Source organism: Melozone crissalis, unplaced genomic scaffold, assembly GCF_028551555.1.
Source record: "Melozone crissalis strain CALT ecotype California unplaced genomic scaffold, PUWL_Pcris_2 ptg000061l_1, whole genome shotgun sequence".
NCBI classification, from domain to species: domain Eukaryota; kingdom Metazoa; phylum Chordata; class Aves; order Passeriformes; family Passerellidae; genus Melozone; species Melozone crissalis.
In genome coordinates this window covers 699,477-716,270 of record NW_026535839.1, presented here as the reverse complement: position 1 = coordinate 716,270, position 16,794 = coordinate 699,477, and the positions used below count along the sequence as shown (strand labels likewise).

Sequence of the window (16,794 nt, the reverse complement as noted above, 5' to 3'; positions counted from 1 at the left end):
CGGCCCGGCCCGGCGCTGTCCGCGGTGCTGCCCGGGCTGTGCGCGCCCTGCCGTGCCCGCCTGTGCCGTGCCCGGCGCTGCCCGCTCGCTGCGCTGCCCGCCTGTGCCCGTGCCCGTGCCCGTGCCCGTGCCCGGCGCTGCCCGCTCGCGGCGCTGCCCCGTGCCGGTGCCGGTGCGGGACGCGGTGCCCATCCCGGCCCGACTCCTTTAAGATGATGCAATCGGCATCGCCCTCCGCGCTGGCGGCCCCGCGCCGCTGAGCGCTGAGCCGAGCCCGGAGCGCGCAGCGGGGCGGAGCGGAGCCGGCGCGGGGCGGCCCCGGCGGTGCCCGCGGTCCCGGGGGCCATGGGGGAGCCGCCGGCCGCGCTGCCGCCGCGGGAGCCGCCGGAGCCCGGCAGTGCCTAGCGCGGGCTGCGGGCTTTCTGCAAGTCATCGGGGCCGGCCCCCGCTGCCCTCCCGCTCCCCCAGCCCGGCGCGTCCGCTCGGGAATTATTTCATTTATTTGTTTGTTTGTTTATTTATTTATTGATTTTCTTCCGCCGTGCTGTATGTACTGGTTTCCTCGTCACCCGCCACGGTTAACTTCCCTGTGACTCGGTTTAACACTTGAGACCTCCGTGGATGCTGCTAAGAGCACTTCTCTTGCCTTTGCTGTCCCTTGCTGGGATCGGATTCACACTACCCGGACCCTGTGTGGCTGTATGTGTGTTCTGAGTGTCTTGACATTTTGGTTTTCTTTACAAGAGCTATGCATTAATTGTTACCAAGGTAAGACTCCCCGTTCTTGTTCCCTCGTGTGCATGTCTAATTTAGATGTTTCTTTAAAGATGAAGTCTGCCGTTTCTTTTAAACAGTGGAGTCGTATGTAGCCCTTCCATTGATGAATACTTGTGAAATAGAAGTGTAGAACTTGCCAAAATAAAGAGACCTATTTAGCAGATTTAGCTTGGCTCTACAAACTGCTCTGCTTTGCTCTGTTGCAGCAGCTGTGATGCTTAAAGAGTAATTTGTGCCTTGTTTTGCTTCCCCTTTTCACAGACCTGTGAATGACCATAGGCTTGGCTTGACCTTGATTTTGATGGCTTTGTTGGAAGATCTGATGATGTGATTGCATGTCATGAGGTGATTGCTCTCGAGCCTCCAGCCTCCGTGGCTCTGTGCATAAACCACTTCTGCCACACTGTCACTCATGGACAATTCAGATTTTTCTTTTAAACAGTTCTATTGGCTATTTTTATTTTCTCAATTTTCATTTCCCCCTTGTTTCTTCTTAATATTGGGAGCTTTATTCTACCCTCCGATGTGATTGACAGTCCTGCTTCTCCGTGCTGCTGATTTCCAGTTTAAACTACAATGGCTCTAAGCGGCAACTGCAGGACTTACCTTCCTGCCCGGGAGCAGGGGCCGGGGCTGCCCTCCTTCCCCGAGGTGGTGGAGCTCAACGTGGGCGGCCAGGTTTACTTCACTCGCCACTCCACCTTGGTTGGCACCCCTCACTCCCTGCTCTGGAAAATGTTCACCCCAAAGAGAGACACGGCCAACGATCTGGCCAAGGACTCCAAGGGAAGATTCTTCATCGACAGAGATGGTTTCCTGTTCCGCTATATTCTGGACTATCTCAGGGACAAGCAAGTGGTTCTGCCCGACCACTTCCCAGAGAAGGGAAGGCTCAGGAGGGAGGCTGAGTACTTCCAGCTCCCGGACCTGGTCAAGCTCCTGACTCCCGACGACAGCAAGCAAAGCCCTGATGATTATTGCCACAGTGACTACGAAGAGGTGTCCCAGGGCAGTGACACCAGAATCTGCCCCCCCTCACTGCTGCCGCCCGACCGCAAGTGGGGATTCATCACCATCGGCTACCGTGGCTCGTGCACCATTGGCAGGGAGAGCCAAGCAGATGCCAAATTCAGGAGGGTCCCGAGGATTTTGGTTTGTGGAAGGATTTCTTTGGTCAAAGAGGTTTTTGGAGAAAGTTTGAATGAAAGCAGAGACCCGGACAGGGCTCCAGAAAGGTACACCTCCAGGTTTTATCTCAAGTTCAAGCACCTGGAGAGGGCTTTTGACATGTTGTCCGAGTGTGGATTCCACATGGTGGCCTGTAACTCCTCGGTGACGGCTTCCTTCGTCAACCAGTACACAGACGACAAGGTCTGGTCCAGCTACACCGAATATGTCTTCTACCGTAAGTACCGGCCGCACGGGGAGGGGGAGAGCAGCGCCGAGCTCGGGCTGCTCCGTGCCGTTCGCCGGGGGAGCCCGCAGCCGGGGAGCGCCGGTGCCGTGCCCGCCAGGCTCGGGCTGGGCTCAGGTCCGGGGACACCTTTCCGTGCGGGCCGTGCAGGTGGAGCGGGGCTCAGACCCGGGGACACCTTTCCGTGCGGGCCGTGCAGGTGAATTGGGGCTCAGACCCGGGGACACCTTTCCGTGCGGGCCGTGCAGGTGAATTGGGGCTCAGACCCGGGGACACCTTTCCGTGCGGGCCGTGCAGGTGAATTGGGGCTCAGACCCGGGGACACCTTTCCGTGCGGGCCGTGCAGGTGGAGCGGGGCTCAGCTCGGCGGGCCGGGCCTGGCTAGGTGGCAGCACAGACTGCCGAAAGCACCGCGCCTGTGCCCGCAGGACGCGGCACCTCTGGCACTGTAAATCAGCGCCCGCGCACCTCGCACGCTTCGGGATGTGTGGGACACAAACCGAGGGTGCAAACACAGCGAAATTCATTACAGAAAACCTTTGACTGGGCTTCACTTTGCAAAGGTAATAGAGGCTTGATAATCATCAGGCACAGGCAGCCGAGCCATCTGTCAGCAGCCCTGACACGCTTCCACGCAGGGAGGGAAAGCACAATTCCATCCCTCTGGCCGCATTTCAGCGGGGCCCTCTCGGAGCAGCTGCTGCGCTCTGGAATGAGGGCTCGGAGAGGGGCAGGGGCTGGGCCCTGTTACACAACACGCCGTGGAAAGGCAGGTGTCCTCTCCAGGAGCATCCTGTGCCCTGCTTCCCGCAGCCACCCCGAGCCACGCCACTCCTGCCCTGAGCTGGAGCGCTCACGGGCTCGTTATCTTCCCCTGATAGCCAGGTACGGCTGGTTACCAATGGTAACAGCGGGCTAATCTGGGTCCCGTGAGGCTGAACCACAAAATCATTGCACATCTGCTGTGCCGAAACCTTTGAGAGGTTCGTGAGGCTCTTTGCCTCCATTTTCATTTGAGGAGGATGAAGGATGGAACAACTGCCCCATCCATCAGTGTAGCCAGCTGCTGCTTTGGCCAGTGGCCTTGGGATAGAGGGACTGAGGGATAGAAGGGCACAGGGATAGAGGGATGGAGGAACAGAAATACACAGGGATAGAGGGATAGAGAGATAGAGGGACAGAGGGATAGAAGGACAGATAGATAGAGAGATGGAAGGAGAACGCAGAGCTGCCACCCCGGGTGTGGTGCTCACAGTGAGCAGGCTCCTGGTGTGTGGGGCTGACAAAGTTTTCGATGGAAGATGCATCAGGAAGTGAACAGTTTGGGTGTAATTCCATGGATTCAGTGCCATCTACTCTTGTGTGGGGCTCAACAGGCAGCCCTAATCTGCTTATGCAATGAAGCTTAAGTTAGCATCCTGAAAAGCCATCTGGGTTTTTGACATCTGTAGGTTTACTTAAAATTAGTTTTCTAGCTGGATTTCTTAGCAAAATAGTTCTAAGGTCACGGATCCGCTTATATTCCAACAGGGATAGATGATTTGTGTTATTAAGAAGCTTCTGCTTGAAATTACAGTGTCTTGTACAAGTTCTAGTAGGAGAATTAATGTAGGTAAAGGAATGGATTAGAAAAATTGTGCTGGCATTTATATTTAAAATAAGGAAAAAATATAAGTTCTTTATAGGCACAATGATCTCTGCTAATTGAAGAGAGGATGAACATAGGCTTTCCCTGAATTAGCAAAACAGACTCCTGATTTTCATATTTCTGAAATTTTTACTTTAGAGGATTGCACACTGCTCCCACACTTCAGCCAGGGTAGGGACCAAGAGGATAGGTACCATAGAAATTTTGGAGAATGAAAGTCCTTAGCAGGTGTCACAAAATCTTCTCTCATCAGTTCAATCCAATTGAAGTTCCTGGAAAGATCCCTATTCAGTTCAGCAGGCTTTGGATTTGGCTCTGATCGGTTTTGTGGGGTTTTGACACTGCCACAGATTCAGAGGGGGATTTTTCAGCGTCCTTCCCAGGTAAAAGCCAAAGCCACGGCTGTGGTGCCAGATGACCCTTTCTTGTCCAAGCAGTTCAGTTCTGCCTGGTGCTGGTGCCGGTGCCATGGAGCTCTGGCTGTGGATCTGCCCTGGCCCCACATCAGGGCTCTGCAGCTGATGCCCCTCACAGCAGGCTCCACCTGGAGCAAAGGAGCTCCCTCTCCACATCTCCTGAAATGATTCCATTCCCATCGTCCCAGAGCCCTTTCCTCTGAAACTTTGAGGACCAATAAAACTGACATCTGGCTTTGCAGTGGAGCATGGCATCTCCTCTGCAGCTGCTTAGCCATAATTACTTCTTTAGATGCTGCCAGCTGTGCCTGTGTAAGCATTAATCATCAGGCTGCTGTGAGCAGCTTAATGGGCCTGAACCTGGAGGTGTCTGACACAACCGGGGAGGCACAGGCAGAGGTGGTCTTTGCAGGGCTGCTCAGGAACTCCTGTCAAAGGCATGTTGGAGGAAATATTCTCAGCTGGAAATGGATGATTAGTTCAAAGGAGCAAGAATTCAGGGAGGAATGGTGTTTCAATACACCAAACACATTGTATGCTCCAAATAGCACTGGGAAGGAAAATGCCTGTGGTTGGCACAAAGATAAAGAGCATTTTTCACGTTCAAATCCATCTGAAAGTGGCTGAGATGGAGCGGAGGGGGTGGGAGCTGAGCAGCTCTCACACGGGTACAGTGTGTGCTGGGGAGAAATGCACCCTCAATATTGCAGGGCCCTCTGTCCCACGGGCCATGCTGTGCTCTTAGGGGGTGTAGGAGGGAGCCCCCCGTGGGGGAGGCTGTCCCAAACCAGCCTGCAGGGTGAGCCTGGCACCGCCAGCCCTGCAGGGTGAGCCTGGCACTGCCACCCTGGGCTGTTTGCTGAGAGAGCCTGGGCCGTGGGCACAACGGGCACTGCCAGGCTCCTGCCAGCAGCGCTGTGACACAGCGGGATGTGTGTGCCTGTGGGGCAGCTGGGGCCTCAGGGACATGCCAGGGATGGCATGGCATGGCATGGCATGGCATGGCATGGCATGGCATGGCATAAATCTGCCTGGCAGCCCCATCTGACACGGCTATTGCCCCAGCAGCCCAGAGCCATGTCCCCCTCTCTCTCTGACAAGGGCTGACAGCATGGTTGGTCTCATTTGGTGGAGCCTTTCCCTGCTCTGGCCCCTTCCCAGCTGCACACAGGGAGCAGCCCAGGCGGTGCGGATGTGCAGAGCGAAAGGTGAGGCGTTGCTGGTGCTCTGAAAGCCCAGAATGGATGAAGGATGCTCCTGCAGGCTCTGCTCACTCCAGGACCCCGGGGATGCTGCGCTCCCCTTGCTCTGGGCAGGGGCTGGCAGGTGTGCCCTGCACTGCTGGCAGGAGGCTGATGGGCAGAGATGTTTGTGAGGCAGGCTGCAGAGTGTCCTGGCATAAGCAGATGAATCCTCTTGGCTGGGGACGGGCAGCAGGAAGGAGAAATGTCAGGTGACATTCCCAAGGCCTGTCCTTTGGGCACCGTTCCCTGGGATAATCCTGGTGTCTGCTTTACCAGAGGATCCATTTGGGATTGCTGCAGCCAGCTGGGGCCTGTCACCGTGCATGTGTGGCTGAGCTAGAGGATCCCATCCTGATGTGCCTACCACTGACTCATAAATTCATTGTGTGGCAGAAATTTGACTCACAAAACGGAGCAGCCTTTGCACAGTGACACCCACAGCTGTGCTGTCAAACGGGCAAGATGTGGGAGAGGAACATCACCCAGTTCTCTGTAAATCACATGATCCAGGAGCTGCTTCTGTCTGGTTTAAAATCAGTGAAGATCAAAATGACCCCAAAGTGAGCAAAATGAAGTCTAATCCAATGAATAATGCAAGCTTCTTCCCCGCTGACAGGAGATGTTTCTGTTTCCAGGTAATTATTGTCATCATTGATGCCTGTGGTTCCTCTTGCCAAAGCAAACCCTCTCACCAGGATGATCATCTGCAGGTGGTGGGGCTGCAGCCAGCCAGGTCTGTCAGCCTGCTCATGGCTGAAGGACCTTGCTCCAAGCTTTTTTGCTCTCCCAATTTGTCAGGGCAGACTGAAAAACCTGCAGAGTTGTTGATTAGAGTTATTCCACAGATCAGAAATGCTGTTATTTATTGGAAACCAGTTTTGTCAAATCTGACTGTCAGATTAGGCCAAGAATCTGCTGCTCAGTGAGTAAGCAAAGCAAAACTTGACAAAAGAGCTGGCTGGATTGAGGGCTCAGAGTTTGTTCTGACATCTACAGACAGTGATGTTGAGGAGGCAGTGAGGATGCCTTTGGCTCTGGCCTGCTCTGCCCAGTGCTCACTGGTAACTCAGGTCACCCTGACCCTTGGCTGTGACCCCTATGGACTGCCCTGCTCCTGCCCACAGCTGTGCCCTGCTCCAAGCACCTCCTGGGCACGGCAGCAGCCCCCTGTCCCAGCAGCCAGGCAGGCTGCTGCCAAGGAGTAGCCTTGTCCCTCTGTCCCTCAGTCCCTCAGTCCCTCAGTCCCTCAGTCCCTCAGTCCCTCTGTCCCTCTGTCCCTCTGTCCCTCTGTGCCTCTGTCCCTCTGTGCCTCTGTCCCTCTGTCCCTCTGTCCCTCAGTCCCTCAGTCCCTCAGTCCCTCTGTCCCTCTGTCCCTCTGTGCCTCTGTCCCTCTGTCCCTCAGTCCCTCAGTCCCTCTGTCCCTCTGTCCCTCTGTCCCTCTGTCCCTCAGTCCCTCAGTCCCTCTGTCCCTCTGTCCCTCTGTCCCTCTGTCCCTCAGTCCCTCAGTCCCTCTGTCCCTCTGTCCCTCTGTCCCTCTGTCCCTCTGTCCCATGACTGGGGGAAGGAAGGGGCTTTGTGGCTGGTGAGATAAGCCAGCCCTGCCTGCAGTGTTGAGTGGCCTGCAGTTTGTGTTTTCCCTCCCTGCCAGGAGGGCAGTGTGCCAGGGGCACTGCAAACACCCCCATGGAGCCAGGGCCCGGCTGTGGGCACGGCCGTGGGCACATCCTCACTGTGCCCGGCCACCAGGGCTGCCACAGGGCAGCGGGGAGGGATGGAGGCACAGCCTCCCCTGGCACTTGCAGCGCTGCTGCTCTGTGATCCAGAAAAAGACCGCAATGACTAACAGATTAACCAAGGAGAGCTGGCATTTAGGGGGGAAAAAGAAAAATCCGTGTATTTGAAAGTGCAGCCTTGGGCTGGCCGTGGGCCAGGAGCAGCACACGAGGTCCCCAGCCCTGTTGGGAGGCTGGGCAGGGTTTGCTGAGCTGGAAACAGCCCTGTGCCAGGGATGTCTGTGGGCACAGAGAATCCCTGCCCTGTGCCAGGGAGGGCTGTGGGCACAGAGAATCCCTGCCCTGTGCCAGGGAGAGCTGTGGGCACAGAGAATCCCTGCCCTGTGCCAGGGACGGCACTCCTGGGTGCCAGGCAATCCCTGCCCTGTGCCAGGGAGGGCTGTGGGCACAGAGAATCCCTGCCCTGTGCCAGGGACGGCACTCCTGGGTGCCAGGCAATCCCTGCCCTGTGCCAGGGACGGCACTCCTGGGCTGGGCAGCCCCATAACCCAGGCCAGGCTCAGAACAGCTCCCCCAGCCCCTCTCTGCAGCCCCTTCACCCCGCTGAGCTGTGACTCCCCAGAGCTCGCTGGAGGTGCCTGTGGTCTCAGCCAAGCACAGTCAGAGAGTGAGGGGTGCAAATGGGAAAACACAAACCCGACGTTTGCCGTTCAATAAATCCCACAACATATTGTGCACACACGCAAACACTTCCTTGCAGCAGGTTGGGTTTTTTCTCTCCAGCCATCCTGGGTTTGTTTAATTTTGTAACCACAATATTTTCTCAGTTTCTCCTCTTTTTTTTTTTTTTTTTCGGCTTTTCAAGTTCAAGGCTCACGTACAATAAATACACAGACACTAAACAAAATCTAAATTACATCTTTGCACACAGAAAGAAGAACCCTTTTTTCTTTGAGCTTCTTTGCTCGAAATTGTATTTCTTAAGAAGGAAGAAAATAGATTAAAGTGCTTTAGGCTTGGTAGAGTCACTTCAATTGTCACTGAGGTGTAATGCTGCCTGAGCTGCCCAGAGCCAGGAATCCTGTGGCAGCAATTCCTCTGCTACTCTCAGATGCACTCAAGTCAATTCTGGAATACACTCAAACGTTGCTGCCATTATCAGGGCTCCTAATGCTGCTCCCAGTGCCCAAGGGTAGAGGAGCTGAAGCTGCAGAGGTGCTCGGTGAGGGAGGGTGCTGTGGGGATGGTTTGGGAGGTGCTGAGCACCTGGAACGCTCCTGGCCTCACCCAGGGCTGCCCTGAGCACTCGGGTGTGTGCAGGAGCTCGTGCCGGGGCAGTGTGTCCCTCCCTGGTCACTGCAGCGGCCTGGAGTGGCCCCGGGCCCACGGACCTGACTGAGCCTGCCCAGCCCCTCTGGGCTTGCACAGAGGGACTTTGACCAGGTGTGGGTGACAGGGCTCCAGCCCACACCATTCCGTGGTTCTGTGGCTGCTGGAGTCCCTTTGAGTGATTGTCCCTTGGCTTTCTCTCTGCTAGCAGGCCTGAGTGAATGCAGTAGAGAATGCCCAGCAGAGCCCTGGCTGGGCTGTTTCCCCGAGTTTCCCCAAAGCACCTTGCTAAGTCAGCTGTCTAACAGTGTTTGAAGGAGAGAGAGAAGTCTGAGCTGTTAGAATTATTTTGCATTTCAGTAGCTGAGCTGGTCCAAGCTGAGTAGAAATGCCCACAAATGTAAAGTGGTCAATTGGAGGGTGCCCCGGTGACCCCTCTATCGACTCTCACTATGTCCTCCCGTCCAGGAGCTGCTCATACATCACTTGTGTTACAGATTTCCCTGCTCTGCCCCTGCCTCTCTAACGACGTGATTAATGATTTCCAGGAGCTCATTGATTAGCTGTTAGGGCAGCTGAGAAATTCCTCCAGCAGAAACAAAGTGAGGGAGCTGTGGCCGTCCTGGTTTGCAATCCATCCTGGAAATCCTGCTGCTGCGATGCTGGAAAGGGAGCACAACATCCCCAAACCCTAAATCCCAAGGAGGAGAGCGATCCTGGGCTCTGGGGAGTGATCCTACAGCAGCGTGGAGGGAGCAGCAGCCCCAGGGATGCTCCCACCACCCTGGATCTGGGCAGGGGCTGCAGCTGGGAACACACCCAGCCCTGCCCTCCTGGCCTCAGGCCTGGCCAGGGCCTCAAAGTCAAGTTTAGAGAGAAAAATCCTCTCTGCATGTTTTGGAGGAGACTCATTTCAGCACCTCAGATTGAATTTCCATCCATCTGAATCACAGTGTATTTTTACAGTGGAATTAAATCAGGCTGAAATAGAACCCAGTGGAACATGCTGATTTTGACTGAATTTTGCACTTTAAATATTTCCAAAGCAAAAAATTCCAAGCAAGGCTTGAGTGAGGAAAGACCACACCACCAGAGAGCTTGGGAGAGTGTTAGTGCTCCTGCAAAGGGAATGGCACTGGATTTCTCTGAGCCCAGAGCCTTCACTGGTGTGGGCAAATCCAGCACCAGTCCCAGAAGGATCTCAGGGGCTGATCCCGAGGCTGGGAGGTGAACATGGCTTATTGCAAACCTGCCCTTTGATGCTCCTATAAAAATGGGATTTTTGACCACCACTTACATTAAATCTGCCAGCAGGACCCGTCATGGGGCTTTCATAGACAGCTGGAACAGAGTTTTCTCCCACAGTGCCATTGCCTCTGTGTGAGTGTAGGGGAAACACTGAAGATCTCAAACCCCCTCGTTTTACTGTGCCAAAATCAATAGCAAGGAATCTGAGGAGTTACTGCTTGTTCTAAAAGTCTGTTGGCTTTGGTTTTCTTTGGCTTTCTCTCCCGACCATCAGTCAGTGCAGGGAACTGGGCCTCCAGAGGCTGCCTGGTGCTTTTTCCTTTGGTTTGGTGTTGCAGCCTAATTGTGGGAAAAATAAATGACCATTGCCCTGCTGTGGAATTGCAGCGGGAATTCTTTTTCTGAATTAATGGTCCAGCAGTGGTCAGTGGTAACATAATTTTATGCACAAATAGTGCCATTTGTTACACTGTTGGTGCCCTTTGTTGTTGATGTGTTTTAGCACCAGAAGAGCAGCTCTGAGGAGCCCGGGTTAATGGCAGGAGCTGTGCTGAGCCCAGCAGAGCTGGCCCAGCCTCTGTGCAGCTCAGCGTGTGCTCCCGTGGGGGCTGCCTGACTGCAAAGGCTGCCGTGGAGAATGTATTTAATGTGCTCTGCTTAGGAGCAGCTGGGCTTCCTTGAGAGGTCACTGTCGGGAAAATGTCGCTGAAAACTTCTGGGAACTTGGGCTCCTTCTGTCTCAGGGCATGACATGCTGTCACAGAGTCGAGAATCCTGGGGTCCCTGAGGCTGGAAAAGCCCTCCCAGAGCACTGAGTCCCAGCTGTGCCTGAAACCCACCCTGTGCCCAGCCCAGAGCACCGAGTGCCGCCTCCAGGGATGGGCACTCCAACCCTGCCTGGGCAGTGCCAGCGCCTGCACCCCCTTTCCATGGGGAAATTCCTGCTGTGCCCACCCTGAGCCTGCCCTGAGCCCCCTTTCCATGGGGAAATTCCTGCTGTGCCCACCCTGAGCCTGCCCTGAGCCCCCTTTCCATGGGGAAATTCCTGCTGTGCCCACCCTGAGCCTGCCCTGAGCCCCCTTTCCATGGGGAAATTCCTGCTGTGCCCACCCTGAGCCTGCCCTGAGCCCCCTTTCCATGGGGAAATTCCTGCTGTGCCCACCCTGAGCCTGCCCTGGCCCAGCCTGAGGCCGTTCCCTCTGCTCCTGCCCCTGTTCCTGGAGCACAGCCCGACTCCCCGGCTGTGCCCTCCTGGCAGGAGCTGTGCAGAGCCACAAGGCCCCCTGAGCCTCCTTTGCTCCAGGCTGAGCCCCTTTCCCAGCTCCCTCAGCCTCTCCTGGGGCTCCAGCCCCTTCCCAGCTCCCTCAGGAATTCTCCAGCCTTTCCCAGCTCTGTCAGGGATTCTCCAGCCTTTCCCAGCTCTGTCCCTGCCCTGGCCATGCTCCTGCCCCAGCGCTGGAGGTGCCCCAGCAGTGCCAGCACAGGGACGGGCACTGCCCCAGCCCTGCTGCCAGCCCAGTGCTCTGTGTGAGCCCTCCTGCCAGCCCTGCCCACGGTGACCTTTTCTCGCTGCTGCCATCCCCTCCAGAGCCACAGCCTCCTGGAGGAGAGGTGCTGTACCCAGGGCTGAGGAGCTCCCTGGGCACTGTTTAACCCAGCCCACGTGCAGCCCATGGGTGGCTTTGCTCTCCCTGGCAGAGCCACAATTACCAGCATGCAAAACCTCTCCTTTCGAGCTGGGAGAAGAGCAGTTTCCAGGTATTCCTGATTTCATTAATTTGGGAGCATTCAGGAGAACAAACCCTCTATTCTCCCAAGTCAATGCACTTGTGTTATGTGAGGATTAAATCATTCCCTTCCCTCAGAGCAGGGGCTGCAGGCAGAAACCTTCTGTGCCTTCCCTTGCCTGACAAAGGATATTTAAATAAGGATGCTGATAAAAATGCTTTCACTGGTAAAGACTTGATTAAAGGATCTGTTGCTTTAGTCCTGTAGGTGAAGGCAGAAGTCAAGAGGTGCCATTTCGTGCAGAGGGAGTGAAAAGTTTGTTTGAGTTTGGTGTATGGGAAGAATTTTCACAACTCAGTGACATCTGCAGGGCTGGGGAGAGCCCAGGTCCCAGATCTGGTGGAGGTCACTGGTGGGGAGGATCAAACCCTGCTCTATCTTATTTCCATTCCTAGGAAGCATCAGTGCTCACTTTACACGAGTTTTCTGGGTTTACGAAGCCCAAACAATCTTTGCTGTGCCGAGGCCCGAAGGGCTGGAGCGGATCCACTGGGAACTGTCAATAATTGCCTCCCTTCCTGCAGCAGCAGCCCACGAGTCCCCAGCAGGCTGGAACAGGCAGGTGGCACGTGTGGGAGGATGACAGATCTGCCCACCTCTCCCTGAGAGCTGCGCAGCCTCTCGGGCTCCTGCAGATAAGGCAGGGGCTCAGGGCTGCTGGGGCTGCTCTGCTCCTTCATGGCATGTTCCCGTCCCTGGGAGGGAGTGCCTGCTGTGCCAGGCCCACAGAGCCACTGCAGGGGCACAGGGGCTGGAGCCTGTGCCCCCAGCAGCACCTGCAGGGATCAGTGTCACTGTAGGACACCAAAGAACACACCGCTGTTCTCAAGGTGAAGAAAAAGGGAAGTTTATTTTCTGACTCCAACATTTGTGGATTTCCAAGAGTGACAGTGGATTGGAGGGTGACAGTGCCACCTCTCCAATGACACTGGACAAACCAACAGCCCATCAACTTTCTCCTCCTCCATAAAGGAATGCAAAACAATGAGTTGTTTACAGAAAGTGGGTGAGAAAGTTCACTACACGAATGTCGACATCAGAAGGGTTAGGAAATGTCAGGAAACCAGGGTGCCAGATCAGCCCATCCTGGCTGGCACAGGCACAGCCCTGGCCCCACAGCAGCCTGGCCTGCAGCTGGGCACTGCCTGTCCTGCTTCTGCTTTGGCTTTGGTACAAACACCAGCAGAACTCCAGCCTGGAGCTGAGAACCTTCAGGGCCACCCAGCTGTGCCCCTCCAGTGCCTGCCCATGGCAGGGGTGGCACTGGCTGGGCTTTAAGGTCCCTTGCAGCCCAAACCATCCGTGGTTCTGTGACTCCGTGGTGCTGAAGTAGAATTTCAGAATGCCTAAAAACATTCGCAGATTTTCTCTGCAAAAAGACAATCAACCCACAGGCAGCGAGGGAAGAGCAAACCCTCCCCCAAAGCCTTTGGAAGCAGCCTGTGCTGATGGAAATGCAGCAGAAATCCAGCACTCTCCTGAGGAAAGCTAAAAGCTACATGGCAGACAGTAAATAAATAATTGCAGGGAAACATTGCACATAGATTTCTTGGGGAACAGAACTTAATTAAATTTTGTGAACATGCCTACAGAGTTCCATTGATCAGGAAAAAATGGATATGGGCTACGTCTGTAAGATTTACTTGCTTGGTTGTGTTTTGCCTTTCTTCCCTCCCTCAGCTTCATTCACTCTATATCCTGCAGTGGTGAGGGAGCACATTTCTGGTTTTCCTCTGTGAAGAAATTGATTCTGAGCAGCACAGGACATGATGTATGGTTTGTAACTCTACAATATTGCTAAGCAAAAAAAATCACTGAAGAAGGCCATGCAGATATTATATTAATTTCCATTTTAAAATGGATTTCTTTCCACTAGGACCAATAAGAAATATGCAAAGACTTTCAACAACCTCTCTAGTAATGATTAATTAAAAGATGGGATAAATCTTGCTAGGCTCATTTAGCAAAGTAGGTTTTATAGACACTTCACAGGACATTTTCTGCCATTGAATCCAAACTTATACCTGATTTCACCCAGCAGCCACTCTGGCTCAGGCTGGGGTCTCAGATCTGTTTGTCACCACAAGCAGAGTCAGGGAGGTGAGAGTGGCACAGGGAGTGCCAGGGGACCGGACCTGCTCCGTGGTGGTGATGGGGACCCTTTGGAAGGGCTGAGCTCTCCTGGAAGGGCTGATCCCCTTTGGAAGGGCTGAGCTCTCCTGGAAGGGCTGATATCCCTCCGGAAGGGCTGATATCCCTCTGGAAGGGCTGATCCCCTTTGGAAGGGCTGATCCCTCCTCTGGAAGGGCTGATCCCCTTTGGAAGGGCTGATCCCCTCTGGAAGGGCTGATCTCCCCTCTGGAAGGGCTGATCCTCCTTTGGAAGGGCTGATCCCCTCTGGAAGGGCTGATCCCTCCTCTGGAAGGGCTGATCCCCTCTGGAAGGGCTGATATCCCTCCGGAAGGGCTGATGCCTCCTCTGGAAGGGCTGATCTCCCTCTGGAAGGGCTGATCCCCTTTGGAAGGGCTGATCCCCTCTGGAAGGGCTGATATCCCTCTGGAAGGGCTGATCCCCTCTGGAAGGGCTGATCCCTCCTCTGGAAGGGCTGATATCCCTCCGGAAGGGCTGATATCCCTCTGGAAGGGCTGATCCCTCCTCTGGAAGGGCTGATATCCCTCTGGAAGGGCTGATCCCCCTCTGGAAGGGCTGATCCCCCTCTGGAAGGGCTGATCCCCTCTGGAAGGGCTGATATCCCTCTGGAAGGGCTGATATCCCTCTGGAAGGGCTGATCCCTCCTCTGGAAGGGCTGATCCCCTCTGGAAGGGCTGATATCCCTCTGGAAGGGCTGATATCCCTCTGGAAGGGCTGATCCCTCCTCTGGAAGGGCTGATCCTCTCTGGAAGGGCTGATCCCTCCTCTGGAAGGGCTGATCCCCTCTGGAAGGGCTGATCCCCCCTCTGGAAGGGCTGATCCCCTCTGGAAGGGCTGATCCCTCCTCTGGAAGGGCTGATCCTCTCTGGAAGGGCTGATCCCCTCTGGAAGGGCTGATATCCCTCTGGAAGGGCTGATCCCTCCTCTGGAAGGGCTGATATCCCTCTGGAAGGGCTGATCCCCCTCTGGAAGGGCTGATCCCCTCTGGAAGGGCTGATCCCCTCTGGAAGGGCTGATATCCCTCTGGAAGGGCTGATCCCCTCTGGAAGGGCTGATCCCCTTTGGAAGGGCTGATCCCCTCTGGAAGGGCTGATGCCTCCTCTGGAAGGGCTGATCCCCCTTTGGAAGGGCTGATCCCCTTTGGAAGGGCTGATCCCTCCTCTGGAAGGGCTGATCCTCTCTGGAAGGCCCAGCATAGGATTGGTACTGAGGGGGCTGCTGTCCTTGCTGCAGGGCTGGGAGCTGGCACATTGGTGAGGCATTCAAATTCCAATGGAACAGATGGTGCCAGCATTCTAACTTATGTTTATGAGATGCAGATGGTCCAAGGAGTGAACTTGTTCACCAGTTATTTTTATTTTGAGCAGGTTAAGAACAAATTACTCTCTGACTATTGTTGTTACTGCTCTGCTTGTCATTTCTTCCTTCCCTGAGCGCATTTGTGTCTGTGCTCATGTACAAGTCTCAGAATCTCTTTTCCATGGAATGCCAGACTGAAATAGCCCAATTTCTGCCTAAAGCTGCTCTCTCTATATTTTATTTACGGTTCCCATGTGCTCAGCCTAACCTCCTCTGGAATAACAGTCCCTGTGCCCAAGGGCAGCTCAGCCCTGCCCAGGCTCATGGGGAGGCAGGGTTTGGGTTAGGGTTAGGGTTGGGGTTAGGGTTAGGGTTAGGGTTAAGGTTTGGGTTAGGGTTAGGGTTAGGGTTAGGGTTAAGGTTTGGGTTAGGGTTAGGGTTAGGGTTAGGGTTAGGGTTAGGGTTAGGGTTAAGGTTTGGGTTAGGGTTCGGGTTAGGGTTTGGGTTAGGGTTATGGTTAGGGTTAGGGTTTGGGTTAGGGTTAGGGTTAGGGTTAGGGTTATGCTTCTGCTCCTGATTGCACTGGAAGAACCCCAGGCTGACCCTCCTTTTCTAACCCTGTCATGAAACACGGGGTTGTATTTTCATCATAATTTATAAGTTTGTTTCATTTTTTATGGAAAGAAAATACATGTACTGCTACAAATTATTAATGCCCGCGTGAATATTTTACACCCACAACGCGGCACTCATTTTCATGGGAAGGCCCCAGTGTTTGGCACACAGCACCTGTGTTCATTTTCCAGCCTGGTGCCCCTGTGTTGTGTCACACACTCAGGGAAGGCCCAGGAGCTCCCTGTGCCATCCTGGGCTGTGCTGGGCTCTGTCCCTGCTGGTGGCACCTCCTGGGAGGGTGTGGAGTGCCCTGGCACACGGAGCTGCTCCTGCAGGAGGTTTGCTGTGTGCAGCTGGGCACGGGAGCTGCTGCAGCTGCTGCTGGTGTTTGATTTAGAGCCCAGCACAGAGAGCAGGAGAGCCCCAGAGCTCCCTGCAGTTGGAACAAGCTGGAGGTGTTTGAGATCTGTAGACTGGGGAAAACAACCTTTCCCGAGGGTTAAAGCAGTGAGGACGTGTCTGCCCAGCTCACTCCTAACAAGGAACATGTTGCTGAGGTCTGGCTGTGATCGAGCGCCTGGGCCAGCAAAGATAAATCCTTGTCTGTTCCCTGTCCTTGGTGCAGCTCCCGTGCCCAGCCTGGCAGGGAAGGGTCCCAGCAAAGCCCACAAACGCATGGCAAGGGCAGAGCAGCAGTGCAGGTGGGGGCTAATCAGGTTCAGCTATTCCTCCCTCGTGCCTGCTGCCATTACTCATCCTCTCTCCCGCATGCAAATGTGCAATCACAGCTCTCCCTGCTAAAGCCCACGGAGTTTGGTGCCTCTGTTCCCACCCCCCGAGCACAGCAGGTCTGGGAATGCAGCACTGGGGGCACCCAGGGACCCCTGATCCCCCCTGGCCCAGGGCCCTGGCTTGCAGCTTCACTGTTTGAGATGTGCGGGGTTTGGGGGGTGCAGGAGCTGCCTGAGGCTGCAGGGAGGCTCAGGGATGCCTGACCACATCTCCAAGGCTGTGAGATGCCTTGTCCCCCCCAGGGCTGGCACGTCCCCTCTTGCTGGGCCAGCCAAGCTGCTGGGCTGGGCTTTGGGGATCCCCTGGAGCACACAGAATCACCCTCCCACCTACTTCTGAT

At 55.0% G+C, this 16,794-nt stretch overlaps 1 protein-coding gene across 2 annotated transcripts in view; it reads left to right on the top strand.

The window, feature by feature from the left end:
- The first annotated feature begins 344 nt into the window (after positions 1-344).
- The window catches only part of KCTD16 (potassium channel tetramerization domain containing 16), a 53,329-nt gene continuing 36,879 nt past the window's right edge, over positions 345-16,794 (top strand). The window contains exons 1-2 of one of the 2 annotated variants that reach the window (XM_054287719.1): positions 345-699; positions 1,039-2,182. In XM_054287719.1, coding sequence (XP_054143694.1) covers positions 1,354-2,182 — 829 coding nt within the window. In that variant the 5' untranslated portion in view covers positions 345-699; positions 1,039-1,353. Of the gene's footprint in view, positions 769-1,038; positions 2,183-16,794 lie in introns of both variants that reach the window. The other variant, XM_054287718.1, reaches the window with a different exon arrangement.